Source organism: Acartia tonsa, chromosome 8 (genome assembly GCF_053477335.1).
Source record: "Acartia tonsa isolate MP-2025a chromosome 8, ASM5347733v1, whole genome shotgun sequence".
Lineage (NCBI taxonomy): Eukaryota > Metazoa > Arthropoda > Copepoda > Calanoida > Acartiidae > Acartia > Acartia tonsa.
Window position 1 is genome coordinate 17,138,033 of NC_137267.1, and position 25,617 is coordinate 17,163,649.

The 25,617-nt window shown below is 36.1% G+C and overlaps 1 protein-coding gene across 1 annotated transcript; it reads left to right on the plus strand.

Moving 5' to 3' along the window:
- Nucleotides 1-1,077: 1,077 nt before the first annotated feature.
- On the plus strand, nucleotides 1,078-25,282 carry LOC145326133 (uncharacterized). Its single transcript, XM_080169253.1, has 9 exons — nucleotides 1,078-1,203; nucleotides 1,645-1,731; nucleotides 2,308-2,430; nucleotides 20,234-20,316; nucleotides 20,709-20,791; nucleotides 21,136-21,256; nucleotides 21,964-22,109; nucleotides 22,431-22,490; nucleotides 24,842-25,282. The coding sequence occupies exons 2-9, from the start codon at nucleotides 1,723-1,725 to the stop codon at nucleotides 24,982-24,984; spliced, it is 768 nt and encodes a 255-aa protein (XP_080025379.1). The 5' UTR covers nucleotides 1,078-1,203; nucleotides 1,645-1,722; the 3' UTR covers nucleotides 24,985-25,282.
- Nucleotides 25,283-25,617: the final 335 nt, after the last annotated feature.

A 25,617-nucleotide genomic window follows, 5' to 3' on the forward strand; every position in this document is an offset into this window, starting at 1 on the left:
TCGTAAGATCCAAGTAATAATACATCCATTGATCCATTGAGTCCTAACTAGTGGAAAATTTAGTTTATCCAACACTTATCCAGCCCTATATCCCTGAAGTATTTCGACTACCATCTGCGCACTAGAAATATATAATAACCTAACCTAAATACAATCCTTATATATTTTTATTTCCAATAATTAAGCATACAATTTTTAATGAACAAAATGAGTATACCCATTTATATGTATAATAATAATTTGTAATAGCTATAGGGATCACATAAAAAAGAAACTACTTAGGAAGGCCCAACAAAAACAATTGCTGTAACGAAACCATAACAAATAATTTGTTCAAATTAATTAAGTTGTTGGTTATGAACAATGGTACTAATTTTCCTTTCTGATTGATTTTGGGGTGAAATAATGCATTTACTCTGTGTGATAAAAAAAACTTTAGTACTGCCCCTTGACCTTAATAAAACCTATAGATATAAATAAATTGGAGTAATACTAAAAAACAGTTAAAACAAGGATGACAACATCCATAAAAGCGAAGCTCTGAAGTGGAAGGACAAACGATCATTAACACTTATTGATTGTCAGAACTGAATTAACTGAATATTAATGCATATGTCTTTACAAAATTTTAAGTAAAGTTGCAAAACTGATTGAATACATGATACTGATTAAGGACATACTGGAGTTTTTAGGACTTGATTATAGAGATGCATCGCTTATTACATTGTACCTTGTTGTAATAAGAATCAGAATTCAAAGAATCAGATAAATAGGATAAATTGATAATTTGTTGTAAAAAAAGTAAAAAAAATCAGCTTGTTTTAAATGGACGTACGGACTTTCTGGTAGCAATTATAGAGTCAGGAATCAGCATACAAAGTTTGAAATCGATAGGATAATTCTAACTTGTTGAAATTAACGAAAAGAGCTAAATGTAACCAACGGACAGACGGACCACCCTAATTATAGAAAAGCTTCGCTCTTAAAAAGATTTCAGTCATCGGCAAAAAAAAACTTTGCTTTATAAAAGGTACAATAAAAGCTTGCCACAATGGCCCTATTTCTTGATAATCTATTGTAGTACTTCTATTTTCTAAACAACCTGTGCATTGTTTTACCCGTCTTAAATGAGGTGAATAGTTTAGTATTGTATCAGAGTATGCCTATACCATCCACAGGCACAATATTTAAACTAACTCTAAGGTAAGAACTTTATTATTAACCTATACTTATCTTATCATACGAACTTATATTTTTAGGTTTTTTTTAACTTCCAATTTTTATTCTAAAAGACTTAGTTTCTAATGGTCTGTCTGTTTGTATGTTATGTATGTATGTAAAGTTTTGATAGATTTTGTTGCTGTGTTAATGCATATGATTTTTTAGTGCTTTTATATTTAACTATTTATTGGTTATTATTAGCTAAGTTACTATATAATTCACTTTGTCTGTCCATTAGTCCGTAATGCTATGAGGGAATTATAATTTTCTCGAAAACAGATAAAATTTTTGGTGAAACATATAAAAAAAAATTGCTTTTTATATCACATAGTCCTTATTTAAATCACTTAGTCCTTATTTAAATCCATTATTTTTAATGCTTTGCTACTTATGGACGTTGTTATCATCCTTGTTTAATTTTAGGGATTAGACTGGAAATGTTGGGCTGGCGCTGGTTTAGTTCCAGCCCCAGTCCCAATCAAGTCCAGTCACCCTAAGGATATGACCAAGGTAAAGCTTTCTTTTAAAAATTCAATTAAAAATTTTTATTTAAATTTCTAATGCATTTTCCAATTATATTTTACTTTAAAAGTTTAAATTACATTTCTTTTTATTGAGATTTACAATTATAATACAAAGTAGAACGATGTCTGTATGTCTATTTGTTTGTTCCGAAGGATCTCGCTAAGGTTCTCATTAACAGGGTAGCTTCTCATATGTTCCGGGAAGGTTTATAGCTATTTTGTAGGAGGGTACCACCAAACTCCTAAGAGAAATCGTCCCTAGAAAAAATTTTTCCCACGAATAAAAAATAATTCTTTCTAGAACTAAAAAAAACTGGGGTTACTTTTTTAAAATCAAATCTTTAAAAATGGGTTTTGGGATTTAACTCCCTTCTTCTCAAGTGCCTCCTAGAGGCCTCTAGGGGCACTTATATAATAAGGAATAAATTCATCTAAAAACATCTTGTAAAAAATACCAAACCTATTAAATTAACTGATCAATTTATGAATTATTATTAAATTAAATTATGTGGAATTTCAGTCATCATACAAACAATGTTATTATTCTAAAATATATTTTCAGGAACGAAAGCGGACATTATGGCCTAGCATTGGAACTAAGAATATTTCTCTCTCCCTCCCCTTTTCCCTTTCCTTATCCTTCACCATATCACAATCTTGGCCAATTGCACATCTTATCACTAAGGTAAAATATCTACCTTATACCAACGTATGGGAAGACAGTCACTAAAAAATCATCCACGAGACGTCATAAAAATGAGGGAGATGAGAGGAGAATTGGGAAAGAAAACCCCTAAAAAAGAGATGGATAATTCCTCATTTTTATGACGTCACGTGTATTATTTTTCAGTGACTCTCTACCCCTACATATTTTAAATTTATTTTCCTAGTTGGCTATACCTTATTCCTCTAAGATATTAAAGCTAATCACAAATGGTTTATTAGGGACCCCTTAAAAATAAGGGTATCTTTAGCCTTACTTTAGTTTAAGGGAGATAGTCTACCCTTAAATTTAGTAATGTCAAGCTTAGGTAAAGATTTTGATAGGAATACTTTAGCCTTACATAAACCTATCATATCAATATAAGGTACTCTAAGTTGTCTTCCTTTGCCAGCCCCCCCCCCTCCACATCTACCCTTTTCAAACGATTCCCCCCCAATGAATAGCTGCCGCCATAACACTCACCATTCCCCTCCCCCCCCCCCCCCGTCCCTTAGTGTTCTTTCAATTGGGGTTATATAAGAAAAGTTTCATTAGACTTAGAGGCTTTAAGAATTATCATGAATGAGGCTGTATATTCTATTTTAAGTTTTCTACATTTTTTCCCTTAATCTTAATCTTGTTTTTACTAATTAAGAGATTTTTTAGCTGATTAATAAAAACTCTTCCTATCTTTTAAGTAAAAGATTTAGGAATCCCTATCATAAACCCCTCTCCCTTTATGATGCCCCAGCCTTATAAATCCTCCCTTTTCATATAATTCTCCACCTAGGGTTACCTAAGGGTGTCGTTAATTTATTAAAAAAAAATAATGAATAAAATTGTTTCTTAGATTAACAATTTGATATATTTTTTTAACAAAAAATTTTGTGGATTAAATTAAACTTTAATGCAATAGAAAAAAATCTTATAGATTCATATAGAGCTAAAAGCATACTCTTTGTAATAAGTTTTAAATATAACTCTTTGTAGAATTTAATTATCACGTCGCCATAGTTGTTCATTTAATTTAACAAAAAAGGATCAAAGATTCAGCACTTTTTCCATTTCAAATATGTATTTGATTATGAGTCATGTGATTTATCTATATTTCATGTAGTGCCTGTATACCAAGCAAAGAAATCACTCTGTACAAAAAAAAAATTAAAATCTTTCTTTATAAATCTTACATCTTTAAAGTTTAGAAAAGTAGCCGCAATTATGTATAACAAATATAGGATAGGACGTGACAGCCCAAAAACCGCAAAATATGGCCTAAAAATTATGAGAAAAAAGTTATTAATTAATTAAAATTTCAAATTGTGATTTTTTGATGGATTTCTTTGATGAAATGACAGGCTGGTCAATTTTTAGGCCATATTTTGCGGTTTTTGGGCTGTCACGCCCAAACGGTTTGAGATAATCTCACAGGCCTAAGAAAAAAAAAATCCCGGATTGGATGAAGCACAACGTCACTGCGCGCCGTCTAAAATCGCTGGTCAGCTCATTTTGGCCCCTCAAACCCTCACCTCGTGCCATTTTTCTGTGTAAAGATTATAATTATAATCTTTTGCGTAAGTCTGATTTTTTTTCTCAGACCTCACAAATAACCAGACATAGGTTGGGCAAAAGGTCCTGTGAGATTATCTCAAACCGTTTGGGCGTGACAGCCCAAAAACCGCAAAATATGGCCTAAAAATTGACCAGCCTGTCATTTCATCAAAGAAATCCATCAAAAAATCACAATTTGAAATTTTAATTAATTAATAACTTTTTTCTCATAAGAGATAATGACACAAGACTTTCACTTGGTGAAAATTCAGCATTGTGGGCCGCCTAGACTTTATATTTGGTGACCCTGGGGTGATGGGTTCAGTGCCCCCACACCCCCGAGGTGGCATACTTTTGAAAATCACGTTTTTTCAGTTTTTCCCCTTAAAGGAGGGGAAGGAGTCGTTTTAGAGACTTCAAGCATCTTTTTGATGTTGAACAACTTTTTGAGGCGGACATTTCTTTATTTATGTTTCATTCGCCTCCGGCTGACCGTTTAGCCGGTATTTGCCGCCGAAGGCGTGATTTTTGGCGATTTTTGCCGTTTCCGAGGTTTTAATGGACATTTAGGAGGAGAAAGAGTTGTCCAATCAAGTTGATGATGAAGTACATTTTTGTAGGCAATTGCATTGGCTAAATTTCACGTGAAGTAAAATTTTTTGTACCTCCAACCGGTTTTGCTCCAGCTGAATCGATTTACAGATATCCACTAAAAACCGGGAAAAAACCGGTTTTTCATAAAATTCACGGCCGGTTTTGGCCGGATCCGGCTCAAATTTTGCATGGAGTCATCCTTTGATATTCCCAACAGTTGATACTTGACACAGCAAGATCCCAGAAAAGTGTGGTATATCTAGGCAACCCCCCCAAAAAAAAAATTTTTCTACCCAACAAAATTTTTTTTTACTTTTTCTTATAAAATCTAAAATAAGATATTGGGTAATCAAATTTGACTCCCCCTCCTCAAGTGCCCCTAGAGGCCTCTAGGGGCATAGCGGCTAGTAAGAAATATAGGTATACAAGTCAATTTCAGGTTCTGTTTCGGTACGCATGCCTTGCCGTACACGAAATCTTAATCTCCAAGCCCTCCGAATGACCAACATGTGAATGTTTACAAATGTGTATTTATTACCATGAAAACGGTGAATCTAAAACAAAAATATAAAGATTAATTACATAGCATTAATGGTTTATTATTTTTGTATATCGAGGTTGCGTGATTTCAATTTAATTAAAAACATAAAATTTCTAAAAAACTTTAAATTGGCACGAAACATATTAAATGGCATCAGAAATTGATAATTTTAGATTCAAATGATCAATAAAATTAAGGAAAATATTCGTATGTCAAAAGTTAGCAGTTAAATGGTCTATTTGTTGAAAAATTAATGTTTTAAATTTCTTCGTAAAAATATACCATACTACACTTATTATTAAGAATTAAGATAAATTCTTACCACATTATGATGTCAAACTAAGCAGGAAGGCTTATTTGAGATCTTCCACGGATTAGAGCGCATGTATATCCATCCAATACATTATTTTTATTCACGTAGCTCTTCACATGGGAATCAACAAGGAAAAAATGTGCGCGCCTTTGTTTGTTTACAAGCGAAGCGCGGAGATAGTTAGGAATGCCGCGTAACACACTCATTCTCTGGTGTAAGGAAAAGGGAATTAATGGGTTCGAACTTGCCAGGGAATACAAGAAAAATCATTCCAACACACACCCGTCTAGTCACTGGGAATCGAACACAATAACTCATCTTAACATCATGCGTGCAGACAGTGTCCACAAATCACAATCTCATAACGCATAAATTACAAGAGTTTAAAATGGCATGGCCATCAGGCCTAAAATTAATTATGGTAACTTACGAACACCACAATAACTCAAACCGACTCCACTACCACATAAGGATAGGAATAAGGAATGGGAAAAGCATTCAACATTCATGAAATGCACATTTACCACTCACACATCTCATTAATCATGGCCTCATAATCTCAATTAAAGTTAGAATTACAGACCATGTAATTGCGAATACATGAATTAATAATCAATAGTACCTAAACTTTGATTAGGTACCTACATAATAATAGGCAAATGATTTTTATATTAAAAATCGCATCAATAATTAAATAATCAACTCAAACTTTTAATCAAAAGAAAGAAAGATTAAATAATGACATTTTTTCTACTAAATCTTTTTGCTAGAAAAGAAAAATAGAATTTTCATAAAAAACTTCTCAAAATTAAGCATTTTCTCCAGCGGAAAAATACTCGGGCTTACATCTAGACATTCTTAGATAAAATAGGTAAATCCTTAAATCTAACATGTTTAATAAAATAGATACTTAAATCTAAATAAAATATGACTGTGAAAAAAATCATCAAACATCGGAAAATTAAAATCTCATAATTTTAAATCTTCGTGAATCAAATTTGCGTAAAATAAAATTGCAATTGAAATATGCAAATTAAATTACCAAAATAAAACAAAAGCTCAATTATAAGAAAAGAACTTCTCTAAATGCTGAGTTTGCAATTTCTCTCTGTTTTAAGAAGAAAGCAACTTGTACATATTCATACAGTCAAAATTAAGGCAATTTGGGGCCTCAGTTAGAATGAACCCCTCAAGATACAAACTAACCAATCTTTCAAATATTAATAATGCCATGTTCCAGCTATCCTGACGGACGTTATGTCTTTCCATCACAATTTTTTGATACTGCATAATTTCCGACAGGATTTCTGGCGCAGGGCTCCATCAACTGAAAATAAACATAATTAGTGATGTTTAAATCAAATCAAAAATTAAAGGAATCATGAATAATTCAAGAAACTTTAGAATCATCAATCAAAGCAATCAAAATAAAATTATCTTATGCTTTAGTTTTGCCGTTCTGTAGTATGTCTGGCCGAGGTAACAGAGCTAAGATACACTATAGAGCGGTCTTATTAAGCTTAAATCTTCGAACTCAAAGAATCTACTTAATTCAAGACGAAAAAAATCTGCATTTTTCTTTTGGTACATCGGTTAAAAGGTAAATAGAAATAATTTTAATATATATGTAATATTAAATTATCTATGTGATTATAATAAATCTTAAAGAATATTTGTATGATGTAAAAAATTTCATTGTGTTACTTTTTATCATATCGAATTTCAATTAAACAAGGATAAAAATGTTCGTATTGCGTAGGTACCTAGGAAAATTTCCGCAAAAAAAATCCCTGGTCCCGGAAAGACTTAAATCATTGAAAAAACTTGTGTGAACGTATAAATAACTTAAGTTTGCATTTCAAATGAAAAAAATCTTGCGTCGATTTGAAAGTTTAAACGAAATTGAGTCAAAATTTGCGTTTTTTGTCTTTCGAAAAAAATATCTGATAAATCTACCGTAAATAAAATTCAAAGTTAAACAAGAACGATACTTATACTAAACTTTGGGTAGATTGATCTTGAGTAGACGTCTTGCGGAAGTCTCGTTACTCGTGGCGGCTGCGTCATCTGATAATTTGAACTTGCAAACCACGGTCCTCCCACCTGGGCGCACTTCTTCCACACGCCCCAATCTGAACTTCTTCATCAAATTTGTGCTATCGTCGATCAGCACCACGTCTCCCGGCTCGAGCAGCACCTTGTTGCTGCGCCACTTGACGGACTTGAGTAGCTCAGGCATGAGCTGCTCCTTGTACACCTGATGGAACTGACGGGTCAACTCCTCCAAGTTCTCCAGCCTCCTGGTGATGGGCTCTTTACAACCTGTCTCAAAGGTGCAGATTGCATCGTTGGTCCTGCCGCCTAACAGATCAGCAGGTGAAATTATTCTCCAGCAATTGACGTCATCTCCTTGGGTGGCATAGGTCAATGGCTTAGAATTCAAGACTTTTGCAGTCTCAGCACACAATACCAATAAATCATTGAAGGTTACAGTAGCACCAGCCAACTTCTTGTTCAACACACGCTTGACCAGCCCAACCTGCCTCTCCACAGTACCCACGAACGAGTGTGCTGCGGTGGGCACCAGATGCCATTCAAAATGCATTCGGGTATCCTTCAAAAGTTCATCCATAATTCGCTTGGCACCGGCCATATTGGTGCCTCTGTCTGTGGTTACCCTTCTAGGCATATTGTAAAACGCCTGAAGTTTTCTCAAGCCGACCAGCACGGCTTCAGTTGAATAATCAGTCAACACATCAACAAACACAGCCTGTGTAAATCTACAGGCCACAATCAACAACCAAACTTTGTACTTGGTCTTGGAACTCCTGGTACCAACGCCAGGCTTCGTAACTTCGATCGGCCCCGCAAGGTCCATATGCACCTCCTTGAAGGGCACAGAGGGCTCGACACGATCTGGCAGAATATTAGCAATTGCGGGACTCGAACGCTTGGCATATTCAATGGAACATGCAGCACAACTCTTGACCACTTTCATAGCCTCCATGCGGCCATGTGTGATCCATGCATACCTGCGGCTTTGCGCCAACGTCTTACGATGGCCTCCATGCCCCAACTCATCGTGGGACTGTTGAAGGATGAGCCGCGCCAGCCTGTTGTGGCGGCTGAGCAAGACAACACCTGGGCTGTCCTTCATAATCTTCCTGGGGCCTCCAGCAGCGGCCTCAAGAGCCTCATCTCCTCTCCCGGACATTTTCAATATTGTAAATGTCCTAAGAGGATAACATCCATCATGACCCACAATGGGCCAACAAACCTGGACCTTGTGATGATACGGTTGAAGGGAGTCAAATTTCCCCTCGGCGTCCATGGTCATCTCCTCCTCTTGGTTGAAGGAAGTCAAAAACAGGTCACAAACAGAATCCATGTATGTATTTGTGAAAGTATAGTTCTCATGATACTTAGAACTATCATTGTTGCTAACACCATCCTCATTTGCTGCAACGCCACGTTTCTTGATAAGCAGCGTTTTAAAGCAGTTGGCAGCCTTAAGAACTGCGGCCACAGTCCTCCTTGCCTGCCTGTAGGTCCTTCTTGCCAGAGACCTCCAAAAATCATTGTCCACTACCTGTGTGAACATTACCTTGAGCTTCGCCATCTTGGGATTTAGCTCGCTCTCGGGAATGGATGCATTTACCTCACCCGCCGTCTTAACGGGCCACTGGTCCTGTTCCAGGCGCAACCAGCTTGGACCTTCCTGGTATGTAGATCCAGGTTGTACATCCTCAATCGTACACAAACCACGCGTTGCCAGATCGGCAATGTTGTGCTGGGTTGGAACCCATCTCCAATCTTCAGGGCTCGTCAACTGTTGTATCTCGGAAACACGATGACTGTTAAAAACATTTAACATAACACTGTCACTGGATAGCTGAGCTAGGGCGCAGCTGCTATCACTAAAAAACACTTTGCCAGAAATGTTGAAAGGTAGGGCTCTGGCAACAGTATCCACAAGCCTTGCCAAAATTAGACAACTAAGCATTTCTAACCTTGGTATAGACTCAATCTTCACTGGTGCGACACGTGACTTGGCGCAACACAAAACTACATCATATCCTCCAGGAACTGGCCATCTCAGGTAGGTGATGGCTGCATAGGCCTGGTTAGATGCATCGCAGAAACCAACAAGCATTGGAAGCCCCAACGGCTTATCAGGAACCATCGAACGTCTAAACGACACATTTCCAAGTGCCGAACGGTCCTGGAGGCTGGACACGAGCTCCGACCTCAACTCTCCAGGTATAACATCATCCCAGTTGCATCCATGTATGCAAACTGAGCGTAGACAAAGCTTGGATTTAAGCAGCAATGGCGCTGCTAGACCCATTGGGTCATAAAGTTGTTGCACAATTCTCCAAACTTCACGTTTAGTTATCAACTCAGGTAGACTTCTCCAGAGGTCCTCCAGATCCAGATCCTCCAGTAATTTTCTACCCTTAATCTTCTCGCCGTGGTTGGCTCTGACAGGTAGGAACAACTTATCCTGTTTAGGGTCCCATACAAGGCCCAGAACTTTTACACTGTCAACATCATCTCCAGAATAAACAACAGATTTAAACTTGAAATTGCCAGGTGCAATCATATCCTCCAGCTCTTGGACCAGCTGGACAGCTTCAGGTTTGCTGTTATGACCGCTCAAACAGTCATCCACGTAAGTACAAGTCTCCAATTTGACCGATGGAGGATCTTGATACAAAATAAATTCGGAACTGAGTGGTTGCTGAACATCTCTCCACACATCCTGCTGGGCTACAACGTCACAACCTCTAATCTTCTCAGATCCATAAACATCTTGAACATCCTGCTGGGAACGTCCACCAAAAATACAACCAGTGAGTCTGAGGGCGGTCACGGCCATATCTCCAGCCAAGGCCTCACCAAAGTTGATGGTTTTGGTAAGGTAGACCTCTGGCTCTCCATCAACTGTATCAGCAAAAAAAACACGTTTCAGCTGAGAATCTTCATAGGTAGCTAATAATGAATTATAGAACTTCTGAATATCAGCCACGAATGCACACTTATAACTTCTGAACCGGATAAGATTGTGCATCAGAGTATATAATGGAACTGGGCCGTCCATCATAATACTATTGAGGCTTAGCCCCTTGCAGCAGAGGCTAGAATTGGCGCATATCCTTAAGGGCGTGGAAATAGACTCTTTATATGCGCAGACTAGGCTCGAATAATACACGGGCTTAGTATAAGCTAGGTCTTCTGGCGAAGCTTTCTGATACACTCCACGAGACACAGCTTCTTGAAACACTTGGCAGAAGGTGCTGTATTCACCTTTTTTAATCATTCTCTGCCGGTCACGTAAGCAGATCTTATAGGCCTGCTCTGAATTGTCAAATAACACACTTGGCGGCTGCTTGTAGGGATATGAAGCCGTCCAAACATGGTTCTCAAGATCTAATGTCAGACCTTCTTCAATCAGCTGCCGCTTACGCACCTCCAAGGCGGACTGCCCGGCGGCTATGGCAGCGCAATGACGGCAGTTCTTACAACCGCTGCACATTGATGGCGGCTGTATTCCCAAACTCTCAGTACTCAGGAACTCCATCTTGCTGACCTCCAACTTCACAGCTTTACAGGCGACAGGATTAGCAACAGTCCTGCCATCTGCAGACACAACTAAATAACCTGTACCAAATAAGCTTCTGTACAGTCTAGAATCACCAACCATTTTATCTGCACACGGGAACATAGCTGGTGTTAAATGGCCGATTAAAACATCAATCTTGCCGTCGACCATAGAAAAATTATCAGGCTTCATGTTGAAAATGTCGGCGGCGGCTGTAGGATCAATAGAACGCAACCCTTCTTCAGTACCAATGCTGGGCACTACCGCCGCCTCCAGAATATGTGAATTCCGGTTGCGGTCAACCAAACAAATCTTGACTGTAGGACATGCTTGGCTCTTTCCATCTGCCAGAGAAATAGTAGCTGTGCGACCAGTTGATGGCAACTCTAACTTCTTGGCAATACTTCTAGAAATCAACGTCAAATTTGCTCCACTGTCCCACATGGCATTGACGGTGACTTGACGTTTGTCAGCCGCCAACGCCGGGACCTGCTGCAACATCAGCATAAAATTGTTCTTGCTAAACAATTGTGATTCATACACTGCCGCAACTTGTCCACTAGCAACTGATTCATGTAATAATGAATTATGAGGCTGGTTGCAACTGTCAATGGTACAGCTGCCAAGCTTATCGGCTCTGGGACAATCGGCCACCCGATGCCCTTTTTGTAAGCAGAGCAAACAGGCGCCTATCTTCTTGATGAAGACTTTGCGTTCAGGAACAGACATATCCCTAAACTTGGAGCACTTAAACAACAGGTGATCAGAGTTACAACCTTCCGACGGGCAAGGCTGTTTCTTCTTGGTCTTAGCTGGAGACCCAGGTTTACCAACGGCTGTAGCTGCGGCCGCAGGATTACCTTTCTTCTTGGAGGGGGTGTCTACATCGATTGAACACCTCATCAAAATGGCGCCACGCTGTTCCTCTATAATCTTCAACAGCTTAGGAATATTTGGGGTATCCATCGAGCCCAACGCCAGATTGAGCTTGTCCTGGAAATCACGTGGCAACTTTTTGGATAACATTTCCAAAAGAATAATGGTCAACCACTGGCTTGTGGTGACTTCCTCATCATCATCATCTTTAGTCAGCTGCTCGAGCTGGCTAACTGCACCACCAAACTCTGCTAAGACTGTCACAATCTGGTTGGAGTCCGACGGTTTAGGCTTCTTCTCCCATTGGTTGAAAAGGCAGAGCATCTGACGTGTTTTGGACTTAAAACGTGCGTCGAGGTAAGCCCATTGAGATTCATGTGATTGAATCTGAATTAACTGAAGTCTTAACTCTTTATTTTTGCAGACCTTTTCACTGCTCAACAATAACTGTAAATATGACGGGTCCTGTCCTACGGTAAGCTTTTTAAAATTGTCCTTGAAACTTACGTAGGCTGACTCTGAGCCGTCAAAGCTTGGAAGAAGACGTTCGTCGACACGATTCATATATCCTGGCGTGAACATAGAACCGGTGCCGAACTGTGGTGTGCCAAACGGCGACACAAATGGCGATGCTGTCGAAGCACCCGCCGTCGTTGTAGGCGGCTTCACAGGTTCAAGCTTAACCTCGGCCAGCCGTTTCATCAAAGCAGACAAAGTGTTTATAATTGGTTCTGGTAAGGGAAAGTATGACCCTTTAATAACCTTCACAATCTTTAAGCAACGATCATATAGTTCAGCCTTATGGTCAGGCAAATTATCACCAACTAAATCAACAACACTTTGAATGTCACTAAGCTCCTCCATAGCATCTAGAGCATCTTTCAGAGCGTTATAATCTTTTTGCACAGTAATTATATTAGAATAAATGTCACTAAACTCCTCAAGCTCTTGGATTCTCACACCAAGCTTGCTAAAACCGACCATAATGCTATCGAATGTCTCGAACTTGTCATGGACAAGGATTGACTCCTTAGTGAAATGTCTAACATCAAGCTCTGAAGATTCACTGACCAACTTCATCACTTTATCTAGTTCACTGGTTAGGGCCTCGACAGCTGGGCGCAGCCGTAGTCCCAGTTGAGCGCCTTTATTCTTTTTAGGACCCATGATTGTCACAATAATTAACTGTACTGATTACGATTATAATAGTGTGTGGTAAGGTATCACAACCAACACATTCACAAAACTTCACAGATATTTTCTTAGCCGCATCTGTTCTGTCTCGTTTTCATTGTTTCGGTACGCATGCCTTGCCGTACACGAAATCTTAATCTCCAAGCCCTCCGAATGACCAACATGTGAATGTTTACAAATGTGTATTTATTACCATGAAAACGGTGAATCTAAAACAAAAATATAAAGATTAATTACATAGCATTAATGGTTTATTATTTTTGTATATCGAGGTTGCGTGATTTCAATTTAATTAAAAACATAAAATTTCTAAAAAACTTTAAATTGGCACGAAACATATTAAATGGCATCAGAAATTGATAATTTTAGATTCAAATGATCAATAAAATTAAGGAAAATATTCGTATGTCAAAAGTTAGCAGTTAAATGGTCTATTTGTTGAAAAATTAATGTTTTAAATTTCTTCGTAAAAATATACCATACTACACTTATTATTAAGAATTAAGATAAATTCTTACCACATTATGATGTCAAACTAAGCAGGAAGGCTTATTTGAGATCTTCCACGGATTAGAGCGCATGTATATCCATCCAATACATTATTTTTATTCACGTAGCTCTTCACATGGGAATCAACAAGGAAAAAATGTGCGCGCCTTTGTTTGTTTACAAGCGAAGCGCGGAGATAGTTAGGAATGCCGCGTAACACACTCATTCTCTGGTGTAAGGAAAAGGGAATTAATGGGTTCGAACTTGCCAGGGAATACAAGAAAAATCATTCCAACACAGGTTCCATGTATAATTCTGAAGGTCCTGATCCTCCAGGCATAGATGTCCAAAGAGGGGGTGAAGTGGGGATTAACCCCCTCAAACAATTTGAGGAGGGATAAATACCCCCCCCCCCCCCAAATAAAAAATCTCTAACAAAAAAATTTTTGGCGCGCTTCCAGTGCATTTTTAGTACTAAATATTTAATGAAATTTAAATTACCCCCCAAAAAATTTTACCCCAGGAGTAAATTTGGGGGGGGGGGTAAACAAAATTTACCCCTGCAAACAGATTTCAGTTGGGGTAATTACCCCCCCGAGCAAATTTTACCCCCAGGGTAAAAATTTTATGGAGGTTAAAAAAAATTTGCGGCACGCTTCGCACGCCATTTTTTCCCCCTTTGACAAGAAAAATCTTTTTAGTGAGTGTGGAAGGTCACCCCTTTTCCAAAAAAAAAATAATTTGAAATTGAAGACAAAACATTTTTTAAGAGGGTCACCCCATCCCCAGAAAAATTAAAAGTGGAAGAAAAAAATATTTGTACCCGGGGGTGTGGGAAGTCACCCCATTTCATGGAAGAAAAATTTTAAAATGGAAGATAAAAAAATTTTAGATAAAATTTTTTTACGGGGGTGTGAGAGGTCACCTCACCCCCAAAAAAATTCAAAAATAAAAGAAAAAAATTAAAGAATTGAAAATGGGAACCCAGTATTAGTGTCGGACTGATTATGACGTAACAAAAAAAAATAGCTAATGAGAGGCCACTATGAATTTTACCATTTTGGTCAATAATTTCCTCTCATTGGCTAATTTTTTTTGTTACGTCATAATCAGTCCGACACTATTACTGGGTTCGAAAATGGAAGTTAATTTTTTTTTAATTTAAGGGGGTTAGGGAGGGTACTCAACCCCCCAAAAATATAAAATAAAAGTATTTTTTTTTAAATTTAAGGTGGTGTTGGAGATCACCCACCCATGAAATAAAAAAGTTGAAAAATTAACAAAGGGGTTTGTCTTATAGGAACCGCTTTATATGTATAACAGAATTTGATGCCAGATAGACCATCTAGATCTTAAATATCTATTCATTGGTTGTCAAAGGTGTTTTAAAACAAGTTAGAGAAGAAAGAAAAATTACCTGCTTTCTCATACCTTTAAGAATACCTTAATTTATTTAGGTGTCCCTAACTTTTAATGTAAGCCTACCTTAAAGTTTTACTAAAAACCTTACATAAGTTTCCTAAGTAACCTTTATCAACCCCCCCCCTTCCCCTCTCTTCTCTCCTCTACCTGCTTTCTTTCCAATTAAGTACCCTTTAGCTATACCTAACTCTTTATGTAAAGCTAGTCTACTCCCCTCCCCCTTTTCAATGCCCCTAACTCATATATCAACCCTTTTGATCCACTTCTCCAAGCCTTACTTATGAAAAATAAAGGTTACCTTAATTAATTTTAAAATAATAAGAATTAAAATTCTTTCATTTGCAGACAATTTGATGTCGACTTTGTGTGGATTATTTTTAATTTTACTACAATAGAAAAAAATTATAAGGCAAGATCTTATAGAAATAAAAGCTACTCTTTGTAATAAACATATCAAATTTGATAATATGTGACTCTTTGTAGATTTTAATTTTAACATCTATATAGATGTTCATTCATTTTAACAAAAAAGTACATAGATTCCACACTTGCTTATTTCTAATATTTGATTATGTGTCATGTGTTTTACCTATATTTCACATGGTGTCTATACCAAGGTAAGAAATCACTATATAACAAGGATGACAACATCCATAAAAGCGAAGCTCTGAAATGGAAGGACAAACAAACTTTAACACTTGTAGATTGTCAGAACTTAATTAGCAGAATATTAATGCATCAGTACAAAGAATATTGTAAGTAAATTTGTTGCAAACTGCCTAAATGGATGATACTGTTTAAGGACATACTAACATTTTTGGGACTTGTTTATAGAGATGCTTTACTTATAACAATTTACCTTGTTGCATAAGAAATCAGTTTTCAAAAAAATCTGAAGAATCGGATAATTTTAATATACAAAAATTTGTTGTCAAAAAAGTTAAAAATCGACATGTTTCAAATGGACGTACGGACATTCTGGTATTGATTATAGAGTTTCTAAATTGTACCTTCAGGAATCATCATGCAAAGTTTGGAATCTATAGGACAATTCTAACCTGTTTAAACTAACAAAAAGAGCTAACTCTCTGTGACGAACGTACGGACGGACCGACCCTAATTATAGAAAAGCTTCGATTTTAAAAAACGTTTTTTAACCTAACTTAAAAATCTAACATCTTTAAATATTAGAGGGGTTGTAGCTATCATGTATAACAAAAACAGGATGTGTGTCTGTGTGTGTGGGACTTCTTAAAAACTAATGAAGGCTATAATACTTTTTTTTTATTTTTAAGCTAAAAGAACAATTAGCTGTTTTAGATAATAACCTTTAAAAAAATATTCTACAGAGAAAGTACAAAAGTATAGTATAATGAACCAATAGATATAGTAGATCTAGATGGTAAATCGGGCCCAACTTAATAAGGAATTTCCAAAGAGTTATCTTTATCCCAAAAAAAGTTAACTATTTAAAGATGATTTCTTATATATGTTATGTTGTATGCTTTACATCATGTGAGGGAAGAAATTTTTTAACCATATGATTAAACTAAGCAAAGGCTTATCCTAAGAAAGACTATTTATAGCTGATTCATTTTGCGAATGATATGAAAGGATAATTGCTCTTTCTAACCAAATTCTGTTTACTTTCTAACCAATATATGGCAGATTGATCCTCCCCTGTATTCCTATTGGCTGAATTTGGGAGTATGTATCTATATTATACCTTTTAATAATTCTTACTCGATAATTTCTTTATTGGTGTTCCTTTATTTCTTCAAAACTTGAATGACAGCTTTAAATGACTTATTTTTGATTAAAGTATTTTTTGGCAATGCTACGCCTATCTATTATTAAGTGTTGATTTAGGGAAAAGAACACTGAAAACTTTTTTTACTATGCTAAGAAAATCGCTAATAAAACATCACATGTTTTATTTTAATAGAGAAAGAGGGGACAATGGGCTATTTATTACTAGCTTATACCAATAATGAAATTATTTTTTTTTAAATTACAAACATGGTTTTCAGCTTTATTACATTTGTCCCCAACATTTCAAAATAACAATTTCTTATTTGTTGGAATAACAACATTTTGAAAATTTGATTGGTTGTTTCATTAAGTTGAGTGTTCAAACGTTTCAACACTCAATTTTAATTTACAGTAGGTGTATTTTTTAGGGTTGGGCCGGATACTTTTTTGGCCGGATACCGGATACCGGATATCCGGCTGATTTCAAATGCCGGATATCCGGTAACGCCGGATATCCGGCAAATATCCGGTTATCCGGCCAAATTACCGGATATCCGGCCGGATAACCGACCAAATTACCAGATATTAAAGTAGTAAAATCTTATATAAATTTACATAAAGTTAAACTTATTCAGAAAAAATGTTCTTCTAGCTTCAATAATAAGAAAATTATAGCCATTTAAGATTTTAAAAAGCAGAGATTTTTGGTGGGAATGCCTTGGCCCAAAACAGGCGCAACTTGCTACCATGCACAGTTGGGACTTCTCAGACAAAGGTCGTGCATCTCAGAGAGTTGGTTGTCTGATGGGTGAATGGACGCTTTACACCGCAATCATAAGTATTGTATGTATGTTTCAAGGTGCGTGGAGAGAGGTCTAGTTACCTAGTACCCGAAGCGACACCTAGCCCCCTAGAGTCTTAACTCTTATGGCTAAGTTTAACTAAAGTGTATGTAGCCTTTCTCAATGTAAAATTTAGGTAAGCCTTATAAAGTAAATTAAAATTAAAATAAAAATCATAAAATTAATGTTTTATGGACCAAAGATTTTTCAAGTTTACTAAAGTAAAAAAAAATGATTTAAGAAAGATCATGAATTAATAGTATTATACTCATTGTAATAAGTTTTTTTATATGTCTCTTTGTAAAATTTAATATTAATAATCTTTTTTGTTGTTTATACATTTTAACCAAAAAGGTTTTTTAAATGTTTAGCATCTGCCCATTTGATTATAATTCATGATTCGGACCATGCTAAGCAAATTGCGAATAAAAAAATTATCCTTTACAAAATATTTTGAAGCAATTCTTATAAATCTACTATCTTTAGAGGGGTTTATGTATCTTTAGAGCCGAAAGATAGAATGTATGTCTGTGTGTGTCTGGACTAAGAACTGTGTGTTTTATTTTAAAAAGTTTTTTTAAAGCAAGAATAACAGTTTCCTTTTTTTACAAATATAACAAATATAAGAAGCTTCCATGAAAAGAAACTGATTTATTCCAGAAGCTAGCGAGATATTTTAGACACCCTTTATTATATCTCTTTTTAATGGCCCTTGAATTTTTTACACTTTACTTTATTTTTAAATTTTGGCGTATATTAAGGAACATCTATGAACATATCTTTCATTTGTAAGTAGAGGAAATCAGGGATCTAAAGGGATAAGACAATAGTAGATAGATTGATATTCCGTCCAAATTGAATTTGGGGATGCCTAGGCAAAATTTTTGCATTTTAATTTTTACACCCCTCCCCCCCCCCCAACATAAAAAAGCTTGGACGTCATTGTCCTGTACAATTAGTTATTGAAACGGTTGGATATTAAGATTAATAAACATACCACTTAAAATTTTGAAAAAAGTCCCAACAGTTATTAAGCTATTGAATAAGAAAACGTTATAATAAAACTTTGGGGACTAATGTAATATTTTAGAAAGCCCAATGACCCCTCCCTTCCTGGATTGAATGAGAATGTGTACTTGCTTTCTACCTGACTTAACTAGATAAGATACCTTTTATATTTTAAGTATACCTAAGTAATTTTATGTAACCCTAATTAAATAATTAAGAAATAAAATTTTAAAAAATATGAAAGACAAGTCTTAATTAGAGCAAAGTTTTTTCGTCTACATAAATAGAAAAAAAGAAATATTATAGATAACTAAAAGTGTACTCATTGTAATAAATTTTGAATTATGCCTCTTTAAATGTAGAATGAAATGATCACATATATTTTGTTGTTCATTCGTTTTAACGAAAAAAATAATTTGCAAATGTTTAGGACACCTGCCCATTTCCAATATTTGAATATGATTTGTGTTTTTTATATATATTGGGGGAGGTTAATTTACCATATTTTCTATTAAAAAATCACCCTATAAAAATATTTTTAAGTAACCATTCTTTATAATTAGAAAAATCAAAAATATCTTTAAAGAGGCCTTAGATGGTTACTTGCTATTATTTATAACACAGATAGTATGTATGTGGCGGAATTTACAAGGAACCGTGCTCAAAAACTTTAAAAAGATAGGAATATTTTTCCAAAATTTTAGTTAGAAAAACAATTGGCTGTTTTAAGACATAACCCAAAAGGTACTCGTATATCATCAAACCTGCTTTTTCTTGACATAGCTTAATGTAACTAAGAACAAAATAGGAACTCCTAGTAAACTTTATAAGGTACCTTAAACCTTTCCTAAGTCTTACTTGACATTACTACATTTAGGAATACTTAACAATAACTAAGAAACTCCAAAGGTATACTTAACTAAAAGCTTACATAAGCCTGACATAAGAAAATACCATTAGGGACACTTATCTTCGTTTGTGATTCTCACTATTAATGATAATAAATGTAAAGGATTGATGTTAAGAAAAAGTTTTTATTTAGTACCTATGTCAACAAATTGAACTCTACCTACCTTCTCCCATTTTTCATGAACCTAGTAAAAGTGTCTGACTCTGATTATGACGTAAAAAATTGGCCAATGAGAGGCCACTATAAATTTTACCATTTGTCAATTACAGTGTATACTGGCCTTTCATTGGCTAATTTTTTTCAGTCATAATCAGAGTCAGACACTTTTACTAGGTTCAGTTTTCATGATAAATCATTCAAGATATGAAGGAATTCCATAACGAACCCAAAAAGAAAGTCAAGGATCTAAAGGGATAAGCCAATGGCCGTTAAAATATAGCACATCCCCAATGATAATACACAAAATTACTCCTTCTCTAGATTGAAATTAGTGGTTGAAACGTTTGAACACAAAACTTAAGGAGCCAACCAATTAAACTTCACAAAAGTTGTTAAGCCAACAAATAAGAAAACGTTTTATAAAACTTTGGGAACTAGTGTTATAAACAGCCCATTGTCCCCGCTCCCACTGTCAGAAAGTGGAATTTTCTCTCTAAATAAATAAATTAAAAGATTTATATTAATTTTTATTTAGTCACCTAGGAAGAACTCCTTACTGGTAAACTTCCTAATATTCTGCACTGTTTTCGCCACAATACCCTTTGCAACTTGCACCAGGTAATTAAAATCTTATTTTGATGGTGCTTTAAGAACCTAAAACATCCTACCGGTGCTACCCTCTACCAAATATAACCTAACCTAAGGTTGAAATCAATCAACACATGAAAAAATACACCTCCCCTTGTTTAGATTTTTTAATGATTGGGGGTTTCTGTGCTGTCTATGCATATTGAGGGAAACTGCTTTTTTCTAGCTGCGATTTTTCTTGGGAGAGGGGTGGTACCCTCCCATAAAATAGTTATAAACCTTCCTAGAACCTACGAGAAGCTTAATTGTAAAGAAAAACCATATCGGCTCAGCTGTTCCTTTGGTTCAGACACACACACAGACTCACAGAGATCCTGTTACTTTATTCTAAGGATAGGTTTCACAATAAACAATACTTTTAGTGAGCAAGAACAGCTGCTCAAGAATCAACACCACTACAACATAAATATGGAAAGCACTATAATACATCTTGAAGACCCACAAGGTAAAACGATTAAATACTTCTTATTAATTAACACTAGAATTTTATTACTTATTGTGTAAAAATGACAAAGATGATTATAATATGTATTGGGAATCTTTCATCCAATATATTTATACCTAGAAATGGATATAGGATATACGTGAATATATTGACAGGGGAAAATTTGTCGTCAATTTAGCTTGCTAATAGGGAACTCATTTATTGGTCAGCTCGTTCATCCAGTAAAAGAGAGGGTATTGTGTAAAGGGGGTGGATTGGGGTATCGTTATTTTAACCAACTGAAAGCATAACTTTATTATAGTAAATAAAAATCTGGTGCGACATCCAAGTAATAATTTATCTAGATGATGAAGCCACAATGGTTTCCCCCTCCAAAGGCCAACATCCCAGGACAAGAAAACGCATAGTTTACCCTGAGGATGTTGCCATACTAATAGAAGATGAAAACAGTGATAATACTCCCAGGTAAATGCATACTTTAAAGGACAATACAAGTGTACAAGTGATAATTTTTACAGGTATTATATTCTAACTTGTATCATCTTGCTTGAAGATTCATCATAAACTAATTTTATCTTACAAACTTTTGTTACTCTATAATATAAAGTATTAAGGTATATTGTCTGTAGCTTATGATTTTGATAGCTGCTGTACCAATTGAGTTCTCTTTTTCAGTGAAGCTTTACATATTTCCTTTCCAGATATAAGTCTTGTGAAGTTTTTTTGCAATTTTTTGCCATTTCCCAGCTCTTCAAATACAGAGCCACTAGATGGTAAGAGCGCAGCTGTAGTATTTTTAAAGTGCAAGAGGTTAAACTTTATAATCCTGCATGGTTCTTTCCACCTTGCTGAATGGCAATTAACCTTATCTCATCAGGCTTTTCTATTGAGATCTATCAATTTATTAGAGTAAAACAATAGAAATGGGTTAAATAACTATATGTCCCCACCTTGAGGACCCTGATCTGACTTTCAATTAGGTCTATTTAAATCAACCGATAGCGTTAGGAACATTAACACAGCAAAGTCGCTACAAAAGAGCAGAAAGCAATTTTCTAGTAGACAAAAAGGGCCTCAACAGGGGGTTATACATCTATATAAATAGATTTATTATCAATTAACATTTTACCTATTTTTTTTTTAAATTCAACTACAATAATTTTGAAACACAGGATAAGAATGAAGAGACAAGCTGTTGAATCAACAACAACAACAACAACTACTACTCCAGCTTCCACAACAGTTTGTATCTGTCCTTCAACATCCACAACCACAACAACAGATGGGAGTTCAACTACTACAACAACCTTTATTCAAGGTAAGTTAATCAGAGACTTAATTATCCATCTCTTTGAATTCATAATTTGTTGAAATAAATATTTATCAGGCAAGAAAGTAATTTTTTAGCTGTATCACCTTTTAGTAGTAAGCTCTTTTTTTCTGTAGCGAAGGATCTCGCTAACCGCTGAACTGATATGGTTCTCATTTACAGCAAAACTTCTTATGGGTCCTAAGATGGTTTTAGGCTATTTTAATTTTTAAGATAAATCTGGGTATGGTTTTAAGTAATTTTTTGCCCTTCCATAGATGTTAGAAGCGTAAAACTGATCTATTTTTAAAGTAATTGTTTTGATTACAGGTACAACAACAACAGAAGGATTGTGTATTTGTCCAGGAGTTACTGATACAACAATCGAAGGTAATTTTTTTGTTAACTTGACTTGACTTGACTTGAAAGGTATTCTGTCTCGTAAGACACTACCGCCCATCTCTACACTTCCTTCTATGTCTGGCTAAATTTTGTACTGTGTACTGTAGACCACAGTGTTCACATGGGGCTCTTCTGGACCTCGGAGCTTGCCCCTCATTCTCTGCGTCAGGATTGCACTTCTTCTTGTGCCTGGCAAAGTTAGACTTGCTGACTATCTTCTCACATTTATCACATTTCTTTCTGTCTGCATCAATGTATGATCCTGTACAGCTCTTCATGTGTGTTGTTAGATTTGACTTGTAGTCAAAAATTTCTCCACATAAATCACATGTAAATTTCATTTTTTGACTAGATTTCTCGTGGACTCTCTTTCTGTGGTTAATGAGACCTGTCTTGTTTTCGCAAACAATACCACAGTTTTCGTAGGTGCAAATAAAGTTGTCATCAATGTCGTCTACCGGATTTCTAGGGCCGCTTTCTTCCGGGATTCTCTTTCCTTTCCGTCTTTCCCAGGACTCCAGGTACTTCATCCTTTCCTGGACTGTTGCCTTCCACACTTTCCTGTCCTCTGTCAGCTGTCCGATCTGTGTGTAATCTATACTGGCCTCCCTCAGTAGCCTCTTCCAGTACAGTATGGTTTTTCTCTTCTTTCCTGGAACTTTGTCAAATGACTCCAAATCTTCCATCCAGCCTAATACTACTGCTTTCGTCATTCTATCGTCATCCATTCTGAAAACATGTCCAATCCGTTCCATTACTCGTTTTTCAATTTTCCATCTTACACTCTTCACGTCCAATTCATTTCTGACATCTTGCATGTTATAGCCGTCCTCTTGCATCTGGATAAGTGGGGGTTTGATTTTCTTACTCCACAGCCACCTATATTTTTTGTCCATTGTGCTCTGGAGTTGCTTGATTTCGCTCAGGTGCCATGTCCTAGTCTGACAGTGCCTTTTAACCTGTTTTTTTACCTTAAGCCAGGTGGCTCCAGCCCTCTTCTTTCTCTGTTTGGTGTCTTCACTCTCACCCATGTAACATCCAAGCATTCTGATCTTCTCACTATCCTCCCTACCGAAATTTAGTGTCTCCTCCTTGTCATCATTATTTCTCTCAAACATGTTCATGACCTTCTTTGTCTCGTCAACACCCTGATTTAGCTCTTTTTTCTTTCCAGCAATTGTTGTGTCGTCAGCAAACAGTCCTTTGTCAATCTTAATTCTCTTAGCTTCTGAATTATTGGGTTTCTCCCATGTTCCAGTGCTTGGAAAGGCACTACCTGGGATCCACTTGAAGCTGATGCCTACCTCCATATCTGTCTCGTCTGCCTTTCTCTTCCTTGCTTTAGCTCCTATTCTCATCACTACTTGGTGAAAAATGTTGAATAGGCCTTCTCTCAGTCCCCTCTGTGGTGTCCAACTCTCGCTTGTTCCTTCTCTGCTCTTGATTTTGTACATTGTAGTCTCATGCAAGTCAGAAATAACTCTCAAAGCTTTCTCTCCAATTCCGTATTTCTTTAAAATTTTCCATAGTGTTGGTTTATTTACTCTTGGGTAAGCTTTCTTCAGATCTAACAGACGGGCTCCTGGCATTTCTCCTTCGTCTATGTAAGTTCCTGCAGCTGTTGCTCTGTTAAGTAAGTCTCTGGTGTCCTCTTGTATCCTAAACATGATTTGCGTAACATCTGCTGTTGATCTGTTTTTTCTAAAACCGGCTTGGTCGTCGTCCAGTAGGTTCATTTTCTCTGACCACACTCTTAGTCTGCTTGCCATGATTCTGGCAAGAATCCTGGAACCCATGGCCAACAGGCAAACTCCTCTGTAGTTGTTAGCATTGTTTCTGTCGCCTTTCTTGTATAGTGGAATCACCAGGCCAATTTTTAGTGATAATTTTTTTGTTAACCATAAATCCAATGAATTCTTCTTCTTAGTCATTAATTAAGACAAAAATTGTTGACATAATTTTTAAAGATTCAATGATTTTTCATTTTTTTAAATAAATATTTCTACACTGTCATGCAATCTTCCTGTTGTATAATATCTCTATATTAAAGTAACAATATATCTGGCTGTTTGTTTGTACTGAAGGATCTTGTTAACCGCTCGACCAAAATGGTTTTCCTTTAAAGTGTAGCTTCTCGTAAGGTCATGGGAAGGTTTATAGCTATTTGGGGAGGGTACCTTCACCCCCCAAAAAGAGAAATCACCCCAGATAAAAATATCCCCCCCACATAAAGTTTTTTTTAAAAACTAAAATGGAAATGGAAAGGTCTGGTGGATACCCCCTCCCTCAAGTATCCATTAAAGATCTAGATATAGTACTGAAATTTGTATTGTGTTTAGTTGAGACGAGTACTGCCCTGCCCGTCAATTCCATCTCTGGAAGAAAACTTCGTCGTGAACTCCTAGACATGGAGATGAACCAGTTAAAACAAGACAAACTTGAATCTAAACTATTTCAAAATATTCCATTCTTAAACATGTAATGTGTAACTGTGTATAATTATATAAATTTTTAACATATTCTGCACTATATGATTCAAATATAGTTATTATATATGCCCCTTTTTTAATTCTTTAAAAGAATTACGCCAAATTGGAATGAAAAAATAAATATGGCGAAGGGATTTTAAATATTTTAACATCTGTGATATATTATTAATTGTTATTGATTTAATATTGTATGTGTTGTTAATTTTCATTGTATTAAAATTGGATACCTGTCTCAAATTAGGTTTTGTAGTTTGATGACTTTGAATTAATAAATACATAATAACAGAAGAATTTGGTGTTCTAAATTTATATTGGGGAGCTACTTTATGACCTGTGTATGTCTGTATATCTGTCAATCACAGTAACTAAAGGGTGTGCAAAAAACTATGCAGACCTCTTTAAAATAAAAAAATGCGCGGCTTGTGTTAGTAGTAAAAAAAGTGTAGCGCATACCGATCAGGGGCGTCCAAGTTTTTTATTTTGGGGGGGGTAATTCGTTTTGGGGGGGGGGTAAAATGGCGCGCGAAGCGCGCCGCAAATTTTTTATACCCCCCCAAAAATTTTTACCCCAGGGGTAAAATTTGCTTGGGGGGGGGGGTAATTACCCCCCCTGAAATCTGTTGGCA